We start from the raw sequence: 23105 nt of genomic DNA, 5'->3' as shown, positions 1-23105 counted from the left end.
GCAGTGTGCGCAGACTTCATTTCTATAATAAAGCTGGTCATTTTGACAGGTTAGTCTATTTTTCATTGGATAACAATAGAAGGACATAAACATTCAGGTAATGTAATTATTTTATCACTAATAATCATTAGACCTAATGAAAGATTTAATTGTAGTGCATTTGTAAAATACATGAAGCAAAAAAATCAGTAAAGCAATATTAGATTTAAAAAAATATTCATTTAAAAAAATAATAGGCTTTCCCAGTAGCTGATCTTTTTGTAGGGTGAAAAGAAGTTAAATTTCGTCAAGAAACATTTTAGGACTCTTGAAAATGAAAACGCCTGGTGGTACTTATTCAAGAATAGAGGGACCAGCGTGTGGTCGGCAGGTTACTCAACCCTGCTTCAATAATATATTTTGTTTATCTGTTTTGATGGCAGGTGGCTCGGTTGCGCAGTGGTTAGCTTGTCCGCCTCACAGCTCAGGGACCCGAGTTCAAATCTACTTCACTTTCGGCCTTTCCTTGTGGAGTTTGCATGTTTTCCCCGAGCCCGCATGGGTTGTCTCCGGGCACTCCGGCTTCCTTCCACACTCCAAAAACATGCATGGCAGGTGTATTGCACATACTAAATTGTGTGATTGTGTGCGTGAATGGTTGTTTCTCACTGTGTGTCCTGCGATTGGCTGGCAGCCAGTTGAGGGTGCCCCCCGCCTACTGCCCGAAGTCAACTGGGATAGGCACCAGCAAGCCTGCGACCCTTGTGAGGATAATTGGCTCTCGAAAATGGATGGATGGATGTTTTGATGAAATTTCCAATGGAAAGGAGGATTCCCAATTAGAATCATATACATCAAGTTGAGACTAACCATTCATGCCAAACTTGGAGAAACCTGTGAGGCCTTTTTTAATCAAGCCTGTGTTATTATGTTATTAGGTTGTGCTATTGTGTAATTATCATGTGCCATGGCCTGGATGCCAGCCAATCGCAGGGAGGACACACATAGATCACCATTCCGACACATTCACACTTAACTGCAAATCTGCAATTGGCTGGCAAGCTATAGGCGGAACCTACATTTTTTTGTATTGGTACAGTATCAGCGACTCTGGCATCAGTATTTACTGGTGCTAAGAACTGCTATTGACCGATAGAAAAATCTCAGTTATCGCACAGCTGTCCTACTCATTCAAATTAATTGAGTATGCTTGAACTATTCAAGAATGCAATTTTTTAATACATGTGCAAAATGTCATTTAGTGAGGAAACCAGGGTAACCAGAGAAAACCACACAAGCACGGGGGAGGACATATAAACTCCTGAGGCAAACTTTGAACCCAGAACACTGGAATCCTCTATGCTACTCATTGAACTTATTTAACATTTTTCACAAGGACGCATTATGAGACAGACAGACATACACGCACACACACACACACACACACACACACACACACACACACACACACACACACCCATATACTGTATAAATATATATATATATATATATATATATATATTATATATATATATATATATATATATATATATATATATATATATATATATATATATATATATATATATATATATATATATATATATATATATATATATATATATAAAACAAGAACTGAATTTTTTTCTCTAATCTAGGGCAAGCATCCATAAGCATTTTGCTTACCTCATCCAACTTCTAAGGGTGTAAACAGTACCCTCAAACTTCTGGAAGAAAGAATGGAAGATAAACCAGCTGAAGGAGTTGGTATCATTCAACAAAATCTCTAAGGGTACGCACGGGTTTGAAAGAACCAAGGAAATGACCCAAATTACCCTGAAATGCGTGCTTCAAAACAAAATGGCAGACTTCCTGTCTTTTTGGGAATGGCTTCTTGGGACTTTTTTTTGTTTTGAATGACAGACAGGCTCTTAAGTGCTTTGATAGGTCTGCAGGGAATACGCATGCAACAAATAGTTTACATTTCCGCTTTTATTTCTCAGTGCAACACAACCAAGGCACCACCGCACACGCAAAGAAAGATGTCAGGGGAAGAAAACAAAGAATGAGGTGGATGGATTTTGGCTCTATTATACCATATAATTCAACAAACCTGGCAGGCATTCGAGCTAACGGACTGGCAGAGTAGGTGCCTACGAGCTTTGTGAGATGTGGCTCAAAAGACGCTGAAAGACACTTGGTGTGTAACATAGTCCAAAAAAGGTTGCTAGTTTCATGTGATTAAAATGTTGCAGGACAAGGATGAATGCGCTCTGTATACTTCACAATTTACAGGGAGGCCCACATGACATGATCTGAGTATCACTGTGTACTTAAGTCAATATAGAACATGATGTGCTGCATGCTGCTACGCATTTCTCCAGGCAGCCCCTTCAGATGTTGTCCCTCAAATAGTTCTGAAAAACAATCATTGCTAATAGCCAAAATTGGGAAAGGGAACATTTTATATGCAGCTTACCATCTGGTACTGCAAATTGATGGAAAACTGCTGATAGAAATGTTCTCGGTGCCCGGCTTATAGACAATTTAGCAGGGAATAAATAAAAAATGTGTCGTTTAGGGCTTTTTTTTCTATTAATTGTCGAAATGTATATATGATAACTAAACCAGTTCACATTCTCACTAGAAAGATGAAGGCTGAAAACAGATAGCTGATAACTTTTTTACGCACCCAACCTGTTAACATTTAGGTAAGTAACATTCCAAGATTGACTATGAAAACAGTTAATTAAATTAGGGAGCATATTTGTTCAGGATTATGTGGATCATAAATAGATAACATTCCTTTTATTTTGTGCAACTACCTTGTTTATTTTTACTTTATTCGAAACCACAATGTAAATGATTTGTTTGCAAATCTTCTAATTCAGTCACTGTTACGCTTCACGTGGCTGGCGCTGCATGTGGACAGCTGAGAGCAACCATGACCATGAAAGCAATTTTTTTTAGAGTCAGTGCCGCCATCTTTGTGCTGGACCTCACTGTGGAGGCTCCTCATTGGCTGCTGTTCTTCACAGTAATGTCTTCAGTAGTTTGGCGCTTGGCAGTCATCATCCTTCTTTTTCCTGCAATGTAAAACTGTGGGAAAAACAAAACACACAAACCGTTTACGACCAAAAGAAAATTGTCAGTTGTTTGCTTCACTTGCTATTTCTGACCCTTCCTCCCACCCAAATGTGATTGGTTCGCTCCTGGATTTGTTTGAGAGACTGCTAAGGATGCATCACCCCAGGAAGTCAAGTATACAGTCTCGGTGGGGTTAGTGATGAGGTAGTTTTTGAGAAAAAAAAAATCCCAGTGAGAATAATTGTTAATATTTCTGTGAAGGAGTTGAAGAATAATGTTGTCGACGTTCAGATTCACTTTTCCACTGAGGGATAGTTTATCAGCTTTCACGTAGCTTTTTAAACCAATAGCAATATGAAACATATTGCCTAAAGGGTCATATTGCTAGAACAGTTAGTTTCATCTATATGCAATTCAAGACAGATAAATCAAAGGCATTTCAGCTTATGTCTTTATAATCAGGAATTGGCAGTGTATATTCACGTGGTGAATAATTAACACCTTTTTTATTTAACTGAAAAAACCTCTTGGTTGAAACATGTTCACCAGTCTTGTTGGGCAATTGTGGAGCTAAACAGAGATTTTATGATGATGTCCATTACACTTGGTAAACGATAAAACACAAAGAAAATCCACTGAAAACCATTTTAGGGTGTTACAGAGCGAACCTAAAATTATGTGAATAGATTCCTGTTTTGTTTTTTGTGGGGTTTGTGTGTGTGTGTGTGTGTGTGTGTGTGTGTGTGTGTGTGGGGGGGGGGGGGGGGGGGGGTCAGATAAAAATGTCCTTAGGTGAATGTAATTTTGAAGTTGTATGGACCTAAGTTGATATAATACAATTTGGCTTGTGTTGCTCATGCCTTGTATGGAATGTCAGTTGCGATCAGATTAAAGTGTATTAACAGTCGAAGTGTGTTGGCCTTGTTTGGGAGAAAGCACTGTTAGTATCAGTATACTGCCATTTCCCTTGTATTTTTCTGTTTGCTAATAACAGCAAGCACCCCTTGTCCTGCATTCTCTTATGGAAGTTTTCCCCAACACAACATGGACACTGATGCTATCACATCTACCGTACCTGCTTGTACAGGAAGACTCACGCACTGCCACAATAAGCGGAATACAGATGAAAATATCTTGCTTTAAAAGTCCTTTTACAACTCAGTTTTCACATTTCAAGAAGAAAAAAAAAATCTTTTGGAGGGGCATGTGAGGTGCCAATAACATTGATGTATTGGAGACAGTTAGCAACAAAAAGATTTGTTGTGATTTTTCACACAGTGACATGAACGATGCCCTCTTCACATCTGCGACTGCCGCGGTCAACTTGACATCATCCGCAAATAGAGGTCTTCTTGCCGTTTTGTGATATTTTGCAAGTGCCAATCTTCTACAAAGACTCCAGTGACTCAGTGCTGCTTTTGCCATGTGGTAGATTTGACATCTCTACTCTGTCAAAAGGTAATGCGAGGAGCCACCTCCATTAACCAGGGAGCATGTTTTCACGCTAATAATGGCGCAAACGCCCTACGTGTTTGTGTGAAAGTACCAAGTGAAGTTAAATGTATTTGTGTAGCCCTGCGAGTTGGGGGGTAGAGGCCAACAGGGCCTTTTCTTCTGACCAGAGTATAAAATGAATTTGCAGCCTCGATTCCAATATTAGTTCCATGAAAATGTATTATGGTCATTTCATCCCATTCATCTATCCAACCATTATTTGTCGCCGCTTGTCCTCACTGGGGTCGCAGGCTCGCTGGTGCCCATCCCGGCATTACGCTGTCAATTACTCTGTCACCAAGCCGCCCTCATTTTATCCCAGCAGTTTGTAATATCTCTTGGCCACACTGTGGAATTCTAGTATGTGTGTGTTATAGATTTGTACTATCGTATTTCAGCCTCTATCCATTACAGTGTTAATCTAATCTACCAAGGTCTTCAAGAGCAATAACCAATTAAGTTTCAAATTTTACCTAGAGGGCCATAGTACTGTGGCATTGGTATTAGCATTATCTGATTGGTGGAGCAGAGCACCACTTTACAACCAGTTCTTGTTGCTATTTGCTCACAATGATACTGTCCGTTTAATATTTACACTTGGGGAGCACGATGTATTCGGTTTCTTAGATGTTTGAGTTGCTCCTTTAGATAAACATTGATCTGCTCTAGATTGTGTATGCAGCTTGATGATGTGCTGTTCATCTTGGAATAGTATTCCTGGCTTCTATTGTTGCAAAAAGTTGAAGTGGTGTGAATTTGTGGTGTGAAGTACAGTAGATGAGGTCAGGAAAATTCCCAGTGAAGGCCCAGTTAAATGTATGTCCCACTGTTGGTTAATACTATTCTGCAGCCCTTCCCTGCAGTTACTTGTGACTCCTTCTTTATGGGTAAAGCCTTCACTTTCGGCTTCAGTAGGCTTCAGTATTTTAGAAAAGCATCCTGATGAAGGAATGCGTTGGTATGGGTCTGTTTTCTTTTTAACCTTTCTCCTGTTAAAAAATCTGATTCCACATAGTGGGGAACTCCTTAATGATTTCGGCTGAAGTCTTGCCTTTCCTTTGCATTCATGTTACTCATGTGTAGTGTCTTATTCTATGTCCAGTGTCATCGTATTGTTGTGAATTCCAGCAGGCTGCCAATTACAGTGAAAAGCAACTTTAAACTTTTTTGAGGCAAAGAATTGCTTCAATTAATGGCCTGACCTTACCTAAATAGCAAGATGGAAATACTGTTTCATTCCAAAATCAAGACTAATATGAAGGCATTTACAATCTTGAGTAATGTGACGAACAAACTACTCATTTTATCAAAGCAAGTCAAGACAGTATTATAGTCATGTAAAAAAATTCTTCAAGCATACGACCAAGACCAACTTTACCTCAGACACCTCAGTTTTACTCCCTGTCATACAATACTAGTTGAACACTTTTTTTTTTTTTCTATTCGGAATTAAAGCTAGCTCTTTGTGTAAAATGTAATTAATTTGAAACTGTATATCAGAACACTGGAACCGCTGAACACAACTACGTTAATTCTGTGGTATTGGTCAACTTCCAATTTGCTAAAAAGTGCAACTGTTTAATGATTTATAAAACTATGTTGTGTTTTTTATATACGTCTTGATGTAATAAAATACTTTGAACAAACTGAACCCCCTGAAAGGGTCAAACCCACCTAGGTGATTTGTTTAACCTGTGCAATTCAGGTTCACTTAGAGTCTGTCAGTTGTCTTGACTGAGACTCCCTTCAAATGTGAAGTGCAGTCATAAAAGGAAATGGGTCCACTTACAATATCTGTAAAAGTGTTTCTGGGTCACCATACTTGAATCTAATGTGTTCTGTTCATTTTAAACGAGCTATAACAAAGCACAAATCACAACAATGATCCAGTCCCTGAACAAATACTGAATTATAGCCTATATCCATTCTTGTTAATATTACAAATGACAATTATGAGTGACCACAATGTTATTTATAAACACAACTCATAATATTAGAAATGTGTAAATTGAGAAAACACCATGAATACTTTTAAACATGGAACGTTTTGCCAAAGTAAAAGCCAATTTAAAAAGTTAGTGTTTACAGCAATAATTTCAGTCATTTCATTTTCTTTTGCCTGTTCCTTAAATACACTCATTCAGTAAATTCATTTCCCTTCAAAATTTTAAATGAATAAGTTGAGGTTTGTGTGTACATTTTGATTTTGTGAATATTATCATGAGTAAAGTTTTTATGGATGGATTGGAAAAGCCTTAGCCCATGCTTCAACTTGGATTAAGATCATGAAAAATAGATAAGAAACACTGCAATGCTGGTAATCCATGAACAATTACACTTGTCATTAAAGGATTGTGTTTACGTGACAGACTGTGTAGGCTGTTGGCAATGTTGATAAGGGCTGCTGTGATATGCCCTCAAGCATTTCTCTGACAACAAAGGAGCCTATACGTATTGAGAATCTCTCCTGTAAGAAATGTAGCCCCTCGGCACTCAAGGGAACAAAGGCATGTTATCGACATTTTTTTTTATTTATTTATTTTTTTTATGAAGTCACAGCTGTGGATAGTTAGCTTTTGGTCTCTGCAGCAGACAGAAGAGACAGCATAGCAGTATGACGATAAGAAACAAGTATTTGAGGTTGTACTCTTGTATTAAACATGTGTTTTTATGTTCCTATGTCACGTTTCATTGATGTATTGATTTTGCCTGTAAAACAGCACCGGGATCACAATGAATTTTGTAGAGCACATTTTACTCTAAAAGACGAAATTCAGTTTGAGTATAAACAGAATGTACATTTTTCCAATTGTAAATGGTCCTTTGTTTAGGTTGGACTAGAAGCATACGGAGTATATATAATATATATATATATATATATATATATATATATATATATATATATATATATATATATATAGTTTGTGAATTCCAAGTATTTAGCACTAACAAAAAGGAAAAAAGCAGCATATTGTGGCTACATGTTAGAAAGTTAAAACACAACACCACACAGCAGGTTACTATGAATTTATAATATGTTAAACTAGTAATAACTCACTTATAAATCTTTAAGTGTACTGTTGTCATAAATGGTACCAGCTATATGTGTTCATCCTGTCACTGTGGCAATGTATTAATGTTTCCGTTATTACTGCCTGAATGCTAAACTCAAACATGATTTATTAAGGTGGATTTAAATTCTATTAGCAATCTGTACGTACAGTTCCCGATTACATTTAGTTGTTTATGCCTTTGTTTATTAGTCAGCTTGTGGCTGCACTTTGGATTGACATTGAGCCAAATGTTATGCCATTCCAACTTCAGTATAAACTGCGTGGTAAACAGCCTGTGCAGTTAATTGGACTGAGTGTTCTGGTCAAATATGATAAAGAATTATCTGATGTGCTGTTGGGCCTCGTCCACAGAGGCCCCCATGACTGGCGAAAAGCCATGTTAATATTTGCTAATACTGTATGTGCCACAGATCTCAATGTGTCAGCAATACAAGGGCAATAAATCACAAAAAGCTCCATTAATAATGTGATCTTTTCAAATCAATTCAGGAAATGAATTACATACGTGGTAAAATAACTGATGATTGTGCAGTCCTTTTCAATCATTCACATTTAAAGTATTAGTTTCCACTTTAATTTTAGAATGCTGAAACCACAAAAGTTTCCATTGATTTATTTTTCTGGACTGTCGGGCCGATTGCACTGAAGAAAACTTGAACTTGAAGATATGGCTATCTTCTTTCACAATATGTAATGCAGGGAATAAAGTCTGATCTATGTAAAAGTAAAGGTATTTCTTCTAAGTCTAACAGACTCAATTAACTAAACATTTTTATGCCATGTCAATATGCAATATTATGAACATTATTAACTAATGTAGCATGAGCTCTTAATAGCATGTTTATGCATGTCATCTCTCCATAATATTAGTTAATATTTCCAAATTCCAACTGAAATTATGATTTTATCACAATCACCCCCCTCCCCTTATTTTTTGATCCATCATTTTTATATTTTATTTTATTATTATTATTATGGAAGTTTGCTCTTGAGTGAGTTGAATTCTAATATAACGTATGAGCAATAATAAGGAAAATCCATAATGACTTTATTGGATATATTTTCTTTTCAACATTCTGCTGCATTATAAACAAACAGCATCTCTAGCAAATAAATAAATTTGTAACTTTTTGCAACAATGCATTGCTGTGCTGTCAGATGACTGCCAACTAACGCTACACCTAATTCTGTTGCGGAGCTCAAGGTTAAATGAGGACACTGCTGCAGATGTTTATCCCTATAACATTAGCTTAATATTTGCATGTGGAAAACAAGCAATAGGCAGAAAAACTAGTGAAGTAATAGGCAAATAAACAAGTGAAGTAAGCATGAAGTTGATAACCATGACCACTGTTTGGGGGAAATTGAAGATAGAATTGAAAAAAAAAACTTACAATCTGTCCTCTGCTTGTGATAAATCGTGGAACTGTGTACTGCCGTTGGACTGCAGAGGAACTGGAGAAGCCTCGTCGATCTTGTTACCTCGAGCGCTGGCCAAGCTACCAGTTGGAGTTTTTCGAAAGGAACCCGCCAGGCCAGACTCAGCCCGCCATTGAAAGCAGGAGCAGCGAGTCTGCACTTCTTTGTAGAGTGTGTTGAGCCACAGGGTGGACAGCCACGGACAGCCCAGAAGGTTCTTGAAGGCAGCGCGGAACTCTGCGCTCCGGCAGTAGATGATAGGATTGAGGCCAGAGTTGACATAACCCAGCCAGTTTAAGAGTCTGAAGATCCTCTCGGACGGAACGCTTCGGTCAAAAGCGTTGATGATGTTGGCAACAAAGAATGGCAGCCAGCACACAGTAAACGTCCCCATGATGATACCCAAAGTTTTTAGGGCCTTGTGCTCTTTAACAAGCAATAACCGGGACGGTCTTCGCTTGACGCCCTTCCGCCCCGTCCCGTGGCCTACGCATATCGACTGAAGGGCTGGATTGTTCATGTCAGCATCAACTTGCATTTGCGTTGTCGGACTCTCATGCTTGAAACGCAGTCTGCTTTTGTCAATGAGCTGCACCTGCCGCCTGGCTATTAGGAAGACCTTTGCATACACAAAGATCATTATGAAGAGAGGAATGTAAAAAGAGACTATGGAAGATACGATGGCATAAGCCCGGTTGGTGACAAAGTCACAGCAGGCGGGGTCGTCGTAGCACATTCTGGCTTCGTGTTCACTGTCCGCTCGCCAGTAGCCTTTCATAATCGGCACGAAAGAGATTAAGGCGGAAACGAGCCACACCAAGCAAACGATTGCTCTGGCGCGCCACTTACACAGTAAGACCTGGTGTCGGAGCGGCCTCGTAATTGCAATGTAGCGGTCCACCGCTATCACACAGAGCGTCTCTATGCTCGCTGTCACGCACAGGACGTCCACCGAAGTCCAGAAATCGCACGAGGTTTCGTCTAGCTGCCAGTTGCCCGTCAGCACGATGGTGGCCCCAAGGGGCACCACCATGACGCCCATGATGAGGTCAGCGCATGCCAGCGACATGATGAAGATGTTTGTCGTTGTCTGGAGCTGGGAAGTGGAAGCTACGGCGATGATGACCAGCAGGTTTCCCACAACGATGATGATGATGACAGTGACCAGTACCAGGAGGATCCAGGACCCCGCAGCAGGATGGTAGGGGCCTGTGTTGTTTCTCAAAGCGGTTGATGTGCTCAGGTTGCCGTCCATTATTCACCGGCTCAGTCACTACAAGTTTCGCGCACCAACATTTTTTTAGGTCATAAATATTTTACCGATTGCAAAAGGCAGATGTTCTTACATTTTTCGCCTGGGGAGGTTTTTTTGGCCGCGCTCAAACTTCAGCCCGGGCTTCCCATGCTTCCACAAACGAGGACCTCTTAATGGAGTCAACATGTTCTGTGCAAAAAATGCATGTCCCTCAATGCTGAAACAATCAAAGTTAACAGAGGTAAAAGTCCAAATGCCGGTCGAAAAAGTCAGCCTTGTACACTACAGCCTCGGAACAACAATCACAGAGGCGCGATCCACAACTGCTACAATTTGATAATGATCGAGAAAAGTGGCGCTGTGCAGAAGGAAGTGCGCGAGTGCATCGGCGTGAGAGCCCACCTTTTTCATCTGCTCTCTTACTCTCCCTCCCTCGCGCTCTCCCTCTCTCCTCGGCTGTCTATGACTGTATTGGTTGAGGGGAGGAGTTGAAGGGTGTGAGCGCTGTCCAGTGTGCAGAAACCAAACATGCATTAGTGGCTTCACTCAATCATGAAGATACATACTGTTTTAAGTAACAACACTTAAGCAGTGCTTTTGTATTTCTTTATTTCTCCATGGCTTTTGTGGACTGGACATTTCTACATTAAAAATAAAAGTTTAAAAATAGTTGAACATGAACAAAATAGAATACTTCCTTTTCACGCTATGCTTCAAGAAAAGTTGCAGCTGAACTCTTTCATAGTTGAGCATGAAAAAAAAAATCATGTTTAAAGTGCCAAACAAAAAAATAGTCAGCGAGATCTTGTCCCATCCGTAGTAATTAGCTTCATTCTAATACACTAATCATTCATCATCGTAAAGTCATTTATTTCATTTGTAATTTGTTGTGTTTATTTGTTTTTCACTGTAGCTAATAATAATAATAATAATAAAATGTTAAAATGAAATGTGTAGATGTTGGGTATTCTGGACTCTGATTCATTTCAGCTTGTTGAACAGTTTGTTAGTCATAGTTTTGTCAATAACTTTATAATAAAGATATAAAACGCATTACCCTGGTTTTGTTGACTTAATTTTCAAACATTGAAATGATAAAGAGCGCTCGTTTTGAAAGCCCAAAATGAGTGTGGCCTTGCATGCATTGGGGCTTAAACACCATTGACAAGTTTATGTCAAACTATAAAAAGCAACACAACATTAAACTTCTGCATTATACATCATTCTCTATAAACCTCTGCATTATACATCATTCTCTATACTGCAAATCCATCTCTTTTGACTAAGACCTCGTCTACACATCACCAGGGTTCTTGCAAAATGCCAGTAAATGTTGCCGTTTTGCCCTATTTGCTATAGGTGGCAGGGCTTTTTTTTTTTTTTCATCGTAACCGAATCTTTCAAAACCTCCTGCCAAAATGGAGATTTGCCCAAGCCTCCGGTTTCGTAGTTGCGTGTAACCAGCATAAACCGTAGATTTGCTTTTTCCTGCCAAAGACACAGATACTGGTGACGTCAGAAGCGAAAGTTCTTTCTGATTGGGCAATTTGGCGACACTACTGCTGCCCAGCGACGGCATACTTGTAGGTGAAAGAAACCGCACTGTGTTGGATTCGTACAGATGCAATTTCTTGAAATAAACAACAACAGGGAGGGGGAGACTATGCGGATTTAAATAAGATGGTTACATGTACCCGTAGTTCTTGCAAAATGGCGTAAAGGTTTCCGGTTTGCTCTATTTGCTATATGTACCCGGGATTTTTTCTTCATCAAAAACCGAAGGTTACAAAACCTCCAGCTGAAGTGGGGTTTTCCCAAATCCTTCGGATTCGTGTAACAAGCTTAAACCTGACATTTGTGCCATCACACTTCTCTTTTTCCCACCAAAGCTACAGATACCGGTGGCGTCAGAGGCGGAAATTCTTTCTGATTGGATATGTCAGCCTTAGCATGCTTGTAAATTAATGAAACCACACTATGTTGGATTCATGTCACAGTGATTTCTTTAAAAGAAACAAAGCGATGTGGTTAGAGTTTTTTTTTACACATGAAGGGTCAGAGACTACACGGGTTTAAATAAGCCTGGTTATGTGTAGACAAGGCCGAATATATTCACCTACCCACATACCTATTTACTCCCACCTTTGCTTGCAGCGAGCTCTTCTTAGACTTCATTTAATGGCGTTTGTGTTCTGTGTGTTATCACGATGTTTTGTTTTTCTCTGTTTTGGGCTTTTGTTATGTTTTTTAATGGTCTTTTGAAGTTGTGGGATTTTCTCCAGGTGTTTAAGTTCATATTTTTGTTAACCCCGTGTCAGTGGCCCAAGTGTTCCTTGTTTGTCTCGTCAGTTTTGAGAGTATTTAGTTTACTGTTTCCTTTCAGTTCTTATCGGATCATTGTCAAAGTATTGTGGTCGATATTGCATCATAGTTGCTGTCATTTCTTGGTCGTCCTCCCTTCGAGCTTTATTTGGTCATCCACACCTGTCCCCCTATGCCAAGACATACAGTAACAATGAGCTTCAAACATAGCCGGAGCAACTACAGACATGCATCTTTTTCATGTGCCTTAAAGGAACATAAATCTTTACTGAGTCAAATGTCCAAATACTTTTGTTAGTATTCTACAAATAAAATGGCTGTCATTTCAATACAGTAAATATATATGCAGATAAATACGGTAAATATATATAAACAATGAGCTCTCATTCATCGAGGTAGATACGTTCCGGAACCGGCCATGATAAGTGAAAATCCGCGAAGTAGTGACTCCACTTTTCACATAAAGAAACCTTTTTTTTTTCCTTTTTTTTTTAAACGTGAAAAGTCTATTACTGCAGTACACATATTTATCTAAATCTTAAATGATTAAACCTTATTCACTGTACAGTAGTGAACTTGTTGGGGGGAAAGAGAGCGGGAGAGAGAGACTGCTAGGCTGCGCGGGAGCGCCTCATCCACTAAGCATCCACTCATCCACTCAGATCAAAGAGCGGTCGGACTCATACGGCTCAACAACATGGCTTTTATTTTACTTACAACGTCACAACTGAACGTGGCAACTCCAAAACAATAAACCGAACTGTATTTCTACTCATGCTCGCGCCGTCATCGCCCGCCAATACAATGTAAACAAGTCCCCCGTTCAACGTCGTAGGACCCCGCTTAGCTGTCCCGTAACATGCCCGCTCCAACCATAGCACACAAAGGACCTCCCCCTGCTTACACACACATGGCTGCAATCCACCCTCATGCACATCAACCCAGCACCAACCATTCACCGTTGGAAACCTCTTCCGAAGATTTCTTTTATAATAAAATGGTATTTCAAGTGTAAACTCTCCATTGTAATCATCTTTGATCATGTACAGATTAGACTTTAATTCAACGCCCGGGCCGCTACTAATATGACCTCAGCTGCGCAAAACTTCAAAAGAAAGGGCTTCAGTATGTTCTTCTTCCATCGGGAGTCGGCAATCCAGATTGCTAAAGCAGCTTCCATACGGACGATCTTTTTATTACGAGCCGCAGCAACTGGCTTCGCTGAATTGTCAAAGGTGATGGCAGCCGTCTTGTTTGTCTCGTCCTTAATGTAGCGAACGGTGGATTCGTTCGCTCCCAAATGGCGGGCCACAGCCGTGTAACTTCTCCCTTCGCGAAGTATCACATTCTCAGCAATTGTCATCATTTTTTGATGGCGTTTAGGCTCAGTACAAGCCGTTGCGGGAGCAGCACGCTTGGGAGTTATTGCAAAAGTTCAATGTGTAATGAAAATAAATCCTTGAAGTCGTGAATCTGCGTAATGGGAAAAAAAATCTGCGATGAGGTGAATCCGCGTAATGGAAAAAAAAATCCACGATGGGGCGAATCTGCGATAGTGGAACCGTGAAGTAGCTAGGGTTCACTGTATACAGTCATATACCCAGGAAACCTTTTAAATTATAGCCTGATGTCTATTCACATCACTGATCATGTTGATATATGACGATAAACTTGGCATTGTCTGAATATTTCTGGGTTTAACTGTACCTACCTCTCAAAAAAGAAAAATTGCTCAACATATCTTTAAAATGTGGTCAACATGTTCACAACTGAATGAATCGCATTAAATGCACAAGTTGGTGCTGACGTCTGTTTACAAAGTTGCTAATGTTGTGTGTTAATTGCTGTGGTCTGTTGCCACTCTGCATTTGTTAACTTATTAGGTTTATCAGTCATATGGCAGTGTCAACAGTGTGACAGGCTTTTCCACAGCTCGCCTGTATTTAAACTCTTGACTGTCAAATAAGACTGGAGTGAATGAAGCTGAACACATAAGACGATTTATACATCGGTTCACTTCATTCAACAGCATGGTAACATTACACAGCGTTTGCGTAAATGTTGTGAATGTAATTGAAAGATCGTTTTGATGGTCAAGACAACACAAACAAACTTTTTTCTCACTTATATACACAATTAAGGAGCATTTGGAGAGTTCTTCTTCAATATGTGAAACAGTACATTTTGATTATTATGAGGAAAAAAAAACATTTATTTACCTAGACCAGCAAATTTAACTACATTGGCTTAATCTAAACATATTAAAAAAAAAAAAAAAAAAAAAAGTTATTAATACGAGGGTCACCAGCTTGATGCCCTTGAAGGAACACATGAGGTGTTTGTTGGCATGTTCTAACAATAGCTTGCCAGTTATGCAATGTTTTGATGTTATAAAAATGCTGCAGAACACCATTATCAACAATTATTGTGCTGTATTTTTTCCTTTCTAGGCTCTGCATGCAGAAGCTGCTGCAATCTTAAAGCCAGTCTTGCATGAGTCTCTCCAAAGTTGGACTTGTCATTGGCCCAGCAATATATTGGGTGAGCTTGCATAAGACACGATCAGCCCAATAAAAAAGGTCTACTTTTGACAAGACATGAAATACAAAGGGTGTGTACAATTACAATCATTCTTGAGCTTTGGAGTATTTTGATGAAAGTATATAATGTCATGTCAGACGTGTTCAATTGAACCAGGGAACTCTTCAAGGACAGCAAACAAAGTTTCCAGAAGCAGTGAGAATAGACATTATAGTAAACAGTAATTTATGGCATATTGTGATTTCTCCATAACTTAAATTTTAAAAATTGAGCTGAACACAGACTACTCAAACTCAAAATGTTTAGAGAAGTTATGTATATGTGACATGCATCTCTAGATGGATACCTGATATTCCTTGCATTCCACACATTCCTTCTATTTACATACTACCTGCACATTCAGAAACAAGCGTTATCATATTTTCAGCACATTGCATGACAACATATTTCTTCTACAGCCTGTACTCTGCGGTCCCCATGAAACTTAGAATACAGCCAAGACTAGCTTCGTATATGCACCAGATAGCTGGATGTCAATTTGTCTATACACTGTTGCACTCTGTCCTGTGCAAAATATGATCTGTGATGATTTTACTCTCTGAATGAAAGTTGTGAAAATGTTCTGTTAGCCATATGGCTTAGCCAGAAGGCATTCTAAAGTGCAGAAAATAGGAAATCATTGCACTCCCTTTCTTACTTACCATTAAAAGAAAAATAGGAGATGGCTATCAATTCGGTGAACTGGAGAACATTCAGGCAAATGCCTTCCATGAGACTTGAGATATTCATCTTGCGGGAGTGCAAAACATCTCTCGTCACCCCGCAGCTCCTTCTTTGGTTATTAAAACATTGAATTGTTTTTGTCTTTCCTCACAGTGGAGTAATCAATTGATTGTTTTGATCGATGGTTTGACATTTGACCCCAGTATCTCAGTCAGTCAGTGTACTGACAAACAAAATATACTTACAAATATCATTAACGTCTGCAAAAACTAATTAAATCCAGGTGATCCACCAATTACTCACTGAGGTGGTTAAAATGAGGTTTTGTGGGCTCACTTAGTTCACCATAACATCTTACTGAGACATACTGGTCACTTGTGTGCATTCAACATTTTAGGGGAGGCCTTACACGACTGTATCCCAGCGCGCAAAGTTAGTTGCTAAAGGCACAGTCCCCTCAGAGGGGTCAAATATCCTCAAAGCAATGAGTTTTGTTGAATAATGGTGCGAGAGTCAAGGAAAAACAGGTAACAAATCTTTAATGGTTGAACCCTTTAAAGGACTATAATGTTATAGTCAGTCTTCTTATGAGCATGATTATCCAGTTGACTGCCAAAGCAGTGAGAGGCCATTAAAATATTTGGAACACTTTTACCTGTATTTACTTTGGTAAAGAGATTGGTAGCTGTCATCCTTCTGGGAAGAAAAGCATGTTTACAGTGAGTTGCAATGACAATTGCCTAATTTCAGCATGGTAGGCTGAAAGTCAGCTGAGCCATCATTGAGGTTTAACACGCTCATCACACTTCCTCATTCACACATTCTGCCCTGGGAATGTTTCTGTCCTCTCCATGTAAACCTCTAAAGCTGCCATTTAAAAAAGTTTGCGATATTTATCTTCTGTGACAAAGCAGTATAATAAAGCCTGATCTGTGTTAGCCATGTGGTTTTTACAAGCTTGCTTTTCAACGCATCTGTTCTTTGTTGAAGATCCCAAGTTTGGAATAGGCCCTTGCAGTCATTGCACCATGAACTGACAACAATAAGATCATAGGGAGTTAAGTTTATCATTCATTAGTTGCAGCTAGCGAGTATTCGGATCACTTCATGCCATTTTTAAAATCCTGATGCACTGGTACCCCAAACTCTTGATGTCAAACACAGACCGACGATAGAAAATGGCCACCCTCTTCAGAGCCTCATATTCATTACCTTCACTGTTTGTTGCAATAAACATTTGGCTGAAGTTCTTCAGAGCACAAAGTTGTTTCTGTATATTATATGTTTACACATTTCTTCTGTGAGTGTTTGGAGGTCTCAAAAGACAGGAAACCATCCATTAAAGGCTGAAGGAGGCTGGTCAAGAGCGGAAGCGGGAGGAAGGCACAGCTTCAAGCATAGATCAATCTTGGCGCTCCAAAAACTCAAAAGAACTCTTTGTGTTTTGTTTTCCCGTTAAACATGGACGCCAGTGTGTCTATTTTTTTCTTCCCATTGTCAAAGTCTGCGCACCTCTCCTGCACTTTATCTATTGGGATATAAAGGAAAACAATTTGGCTGTGAGCACTCTCACGACTCAGACCAAACATCGCTTTTTGCATGAAAATATCGAATAATTAAAACAAATAAAAATATCCGCATATGTGCATATTTCAACCGCACCTTGCGATAGACTTGCGTTGGGCAGAAAAAGAGGGCTCAGTGTGTATTGAAAGCGTCTGGGACAATAAACTTTTCTGCGTGACATCATAAATTCAACTACTTCATTAAAGTAAAAAAGCAAAACTGCCATAAAATAAAACAGCTTTTGCGGTATATTGACCATTTCATAAACACAAATGATTTTGGTGATTCCAGATGCTGATGATGGGAACTTATAGTGCGGGCATTAATTTGGGTGGTGGACTCTCTAATTTGTACTCTGTGAAATTATTGCCAGCCATTCCAAATATCTGAATAATCCACTCTTTATTGATGCATTAGGGTTTCTATTATGGTTTAATATTGTAAGACTGTACTTTCATTCTGGAAATTATTTAGATAACTGGAAGAAGTATAGGCAGTACTATATATGAAACACACATGAAACATCAGCTTTTTATATTCTTTTAAAAAAGTGATTGTACATGAGACCAGAACAGATCAGCATTCTTATCAAGTACAGATTTAAAACAATGGATTTGCAGCTATTGAGAAAGGGTTTTTTTTTTTATCATTTGATGAACACAACATGTCTTGCAATGCCTTTGTATCATTTCTAGTCAAAAAATATCCATTCACCATGAGAACTTTCAAAAAGTTCTTTAACTCAATGTTTGAGTAAAGTATGAATCACGTTGCACTTATACATTATTAGAAATCTTGCCTCAAATCAACTTGTGACTTGCATACATTTTTCCATCTGAATGAAAACATATGTAGATGTTTCCTGGGTTTTTTTCTGGGGGATATGCACAAAAAGCACAAAACCCTTAAATCATCAATGAATGTCCCATCACACACTCTCAGGAGAACAACGACAAGTTATTTTGGGGACTGTTCTAGATACAGTATTTCATTTTGAAAACCCAGAGGCCTATTATATCTCAAACCACTATTCTTAAACAAGTGGGAAGAAAATGTTGAAAGTTGCTTCAGTGTTGCTTTTTACCATAATTAATTTTGCCCTGTTCCTGCTTTGCATGAATTCTTGAGGGTATTGTAAATAAAAAAGATTGTAAATTGTAGCCATCACAATATCCTGCATTGATCGCAGGTCATTCACTGGGCATTTATTGACAAATAACAAATTACACTTACCATCAAAGGTGCGCAATTTGGCGCACCATCGTGGTGACGGCTGAATTCTAACCCAGATCTCCCGGCAATAAAGAGTTACAGTATATATTCAATATTAAATCTCACGCTTCACTTTTGGCACAAAACTTTAAAATATCTTATGTTGGAATCAAATAGTGGTCAGGGGTGTTTTCACTCAACTGCAAAAACTTCCAAGTATTTATAAGAGGTTGGGGTGCGATTCTCTAGACAACAATATTTTATTTGATAGCATTCCAAGGGCTGTGATTTGATGTATCTTGAATAGAGCTCTTTTATTTCCTGCAGTGTAAATAGTTATAACTTGTAAAACATTATTTATAATGACCAGTACATATGAGTAAAATGGATGACATGAATTTTCTAAAGATAATGTGTACATGTGAGCGAAATCTAAGCCATGGTACGCCAGCTCACACAGAAGTACATGTGCACAAACTTCAAATCGAATAAATAATGCAATTATTTCTACTTCTGGTGACTAATGATCACCATCAACCTGCACATAACAGTAAGACTGGAAATAAACCAGTCAGAAATGTTGCATTAATGCAATGTTCCATGAAAGGGCTTCATGCACAAACAAGCCTAGGAGTGTGTCTTGAGCGACTGTGGGACTGCAAAAAAAAAAAAAAAAAATCATGAAGAGAAAAACAATGTTGCTTAAAAAACAGTACACTAGTGAAGACACAAAAGAACAGTTGAGGTTTCAGTGTAATCATCACATTTGTTTTTGAAACAAAAGTAATATGTGACATGGTTTGAATGCAGCTCAGCTTGTGATGGTCATATGATACTTTTATCTGTTGTCCTTCTGGCCAGAAGGAGCGGGGAGCAGTTTGCTTATGATCATGCTTTGGATCAGCTAGGTGGGAGTGGGCAGTTGGATCACACAATGCACGGCGCCAATGTCCCAGACATACTCAGAAAGAAGAAGGAGGTCTGGATCGATAGCTAAAGCCAACGCTTGCAGCATGTTGTTGAGTTGCAGTGACATTAATTGCAGTTATTACTCATTATTAGCGCTCGTGATCTCACTGAATGACTGAAAGCGGTGCAGTTGCAGGTCCAACGGTGTGTTAAATCCTTGCAGAAAAAAAGACCTGTTAAATAGAGATTGATTGCCTGGAGTAATGGTGGCAGTCTTGCCAGTAGAACAGATGAATGGGAGGCAGAACAGCAGGCAGCTAATTGAGCATAAAACGGCAAATACCATACAGGCACAAGAATAGAACACAACAGGAAGCTCTACCCCACATGGAAATTGTGACTTGATTAGGGGCATGCTCACTCACTCATTTTGAGTTTTCAACCACAATTTTGTATACTCACTGGCCATAATGTTAGGCACTGCTCAGCTTTCGGTACGATTGCTGGCAAAACATGGAAAGGGATGGTGCTAAGTTTTATTACAAACGTTTGCAGTTGGTTTGGCTCATATCTTAAAAATACCGCCTTACAATTGTTCATGAGAGAATTTCATTTTGTGTTGATTTCATCAAAGTATTCAGCAGTCTTGCTTTATGTCGGAGCTGTCTCGGTTACCTTTAGTTACCTAAATCAACTCACCTTTTGCGCATTTTCCAACCAAATAAGTCTTGCGGATCTAAAAATATTAGTTGATCATCAGTCAAATGTCACATAATTTCATTGTGCAAGTCATCACGTGTTTAAGGGTTAGGGTTAGTCTGTTGAAATGTCAAAATGTCACCACCATAATACTGTACCATGAACATTATACAGTATATGAGTTCTTTTTTGTTAGTCTTTTTATCTTTACACGTACAGTGATCCCTCGCTACTTCGCGCCTCGCCTATCACGCCCTCAGTGCATCGTGAATTTTTTGGGGGGGAGAGATGGGCAAGTTATCTATAAATGCACTTGTCACTGGCACTCCTTGGAAGTCGAACTACTACTGCAGGACACATATTTACTTTAATCTTAAATGATTAAACCTTATACAGAAAATGTACTGGTATGCCCTCTCTTTTCCGTGTCTTCCGTGTCTAGTCACATGCCTATACATTTAGCACTTCCTCAGACGTCAGACTAGAGCGAGTAACAAGAAGCTTACCGAACATGATTAAAACACAGAGTTTACACTTTGAATCCCAATTTCTTACGAAAGGCAAGAGGATCCAAAAGCTTGCTTTCGTCTCTCCTGTGTCTCTCCTGTAACCGCCCGTGTGCACTCAGCTCAGCACACGTAACGAATGTGCTAGTGAGCACATTGATTGACAGCTTGGTCTCTATATCACGGTTTTCACTTATCGCGGGGGGGTTCCGGTCCCGATTAACCGCGAAAAACGAAGGATCAATGTATTGTTTGCCCACTACATTGTATTTTATTTTGTTAAATGCTTGAGGGTTCCACTACCTGTTTTAGTCGCACGTGTAAGTCGCGAAGTGAAAAATTGCAAGTGCCATCTGATTTGATGAAGCTGTTAATGTTTCACCTATTTTCTTTGGAAGTGACTCTTTGACAACATTTGGACTTCATTCCCCCCAGGATTTGTATGCAGCCATCAAGGTGTTTTTTGCTGTTGATATGTGTTTGTACTATTGCATTTAATAGCGTTGTGGTGTTTTTTGTATGAGTAGTCATGTATAATCGTATCATATATTGTATTTTCTTTTCATGTTATTGTGTATGTTTTATTGTTTGACGGTGACAAATTAATAAATGTCAGCTGTATATGAAAACCTGACAGCGTGTTGTTGATCAACTGGAAGGAGTGACAAAGTTGTTTCACTCAAATTTGTTTAGCACTACTGCATTTGTCAACCTTATTATGATTATTATTATTTTGGTCTGAACAATTGTGGCCCTCCGAACATTGTATTCCCTCAGAGTATCAGATATAGATAGTTCAATATTTTCTGATAACAATATGGGAACATTTTATACAAGTAGTCTCTTTTGTACCTTGTGATGTGTGATGTGATAACACAACTGTGACTTTTGTACATGAGGCAGGTTTGACTAGACACGAGAGATAATGTGGGATCAGTGTGTCCATTATTATGATTTTTATTTTTATTTTATAATGATTACTCCTTGGTTGCTTGCTTGCTTGTTTGTTTTCTTCTCCTAGACTAAAACTTTAAGATTTTATCTTGTTTTTGCAACAAAAAAAAAAATCACTCTTTATTGTCTTACCACATGAGTTCTCACTACTTCTTATGAATGGATTATGGGACTTCTTTGTTTTCATCATGAGAATTCAATTTTTTGGCAGTTTAAACCATCTTACAATATTGATTTCTCAACCTAGACAACCCCATTGTGTTATTTCCCTTCAGCAATGCATTTCTAAGCATTCCTTACTAATTCTGGGCTCTCAGCACCTGCGCAGATAAACATGACTCGCAAAGAGGCCTGATGATGATCTAACGACGACTAAGTCTTTGTACCACACATGCTAAATACACGCCAACCTTATCTGCGTCTTTTAGTTTCGTTTTAGTCGCAGAGCTGAGGGGGAGAGAGTTGGCCAAGTAAACAGCAACAATTCATATATTAGTGACAACATTTTACTGTGGAAAATGCCAAAGTGGCGTAAATGTGTGTTGGAGAGCACACAGCTGAACAATCAATGTCAGTAGTAAATAATTCACCAGTTGTGATGAGGACTGGCTTCCCACAGGAGCGATTTGATAGGGCTTAGTGAGTGTGGGAATTTGACACTGTTTTACAATTTAATGTCATTAAAATGCCTCTTTTTGGCTCCTTCATTCGCACAGCTGGGGTAGGCACTAGCGACTTTCGACCTTTGTGAGGATGAGTGGGCAAGATAATGGATGGATGGATGTTTTATGGGCGGTCGCCATTCAATGACGTCTTGAAAGGGGTGAGGCATGTGAGAGGTGCGGCTTCAGTAGACAAGACGTTTCACTTCCTGGTTAGAACTATCTGTACCATAAAACTCATATTTAATAAGAAATGAAATTGCCATTGTGCCTAATGTAGTTTATACGCATACATTTAATTTTAACTGTGGAAATAATTCCTCAATCTAGGTCCTTTAACATTATAATAGAACACAGGGGTCTTTTTCTAAAATTTCAAAAGGCCTTGATTCTGGAAAATGTCTTCAAGGTAAGGTCTGGAACGTCATAAACTATAGGTAAAACAATACAAAAAGTGAGAAATACAAATTTTGAGTATTTTTAGTACATACAATACAATATTTACACTTTAAATATTACATGTAATGTATGTTGCATACTTTAACAGTATTTATTCTTCACACTGAACTACACTGACCAATAGAAATTGGTGACATATTTTTTTTAATAGTTTTTTAGACAAGGTATTGAAAATTGACTCAACTTTGAAGGATAAACTAACACAGATAACGTTTTGGGTCCAACAATTTTGTCAGGCTTCATT

The 23105-nt window shown here is 38.8% G+C and overlaps 1 protein-coding gene across 1 annotated transcript; it reads right to left on the bottom strand.

Annotated features, from left to right (window-relative positions):
* Positions 1-1953: 1953 nt before the first annotated feature.
* adrb3a (adrenoceptor beta 3a) lies at positions 1954-10735 on the bottom strand. The gene is made up of 3 exons (XM_088427616.1): positions 10400-10735; positions 9029-10326; positions 1954-3078 (listed from the first exon to the last, which is right to left on the bottom strand). Exons 2-3 carry the CDS (start codon positions 10306-10308, stop codon positions 3051-3053), a joined length of 1308 nt encoding a protein of 435 aa, XP_088283742.1. The 5' UTR covers positions 10309-10326; positions 10400-10735; the 3' UTR covers positions 1954-3050.
* Between the last annotated feature and the right edge of the window lie 12370 nt (positions 10736-23105).

Source organism: Hippichthys cyanospilos, chromosome 1 (assembly GCF_059441005.1).
Source record: "Hippichthys cyanospilos isolate Australia breed blue-spotted pipefish chromosome 1, RoL_Hcya_1.0, whole genome shotgun sequence".
Lineage (NCBI taxonomy): Eukaryota > Metazoa > Chordata > Actinopteri > Syngnathiformes > Syngnathidae > Hippichthys > Hippichthys cyanospilos.
The sequence above is the reverse complement of the archived record's forward strand: the minus strand, read 5'-3'. Positions and strand labels throughout refer to the sequence as shown.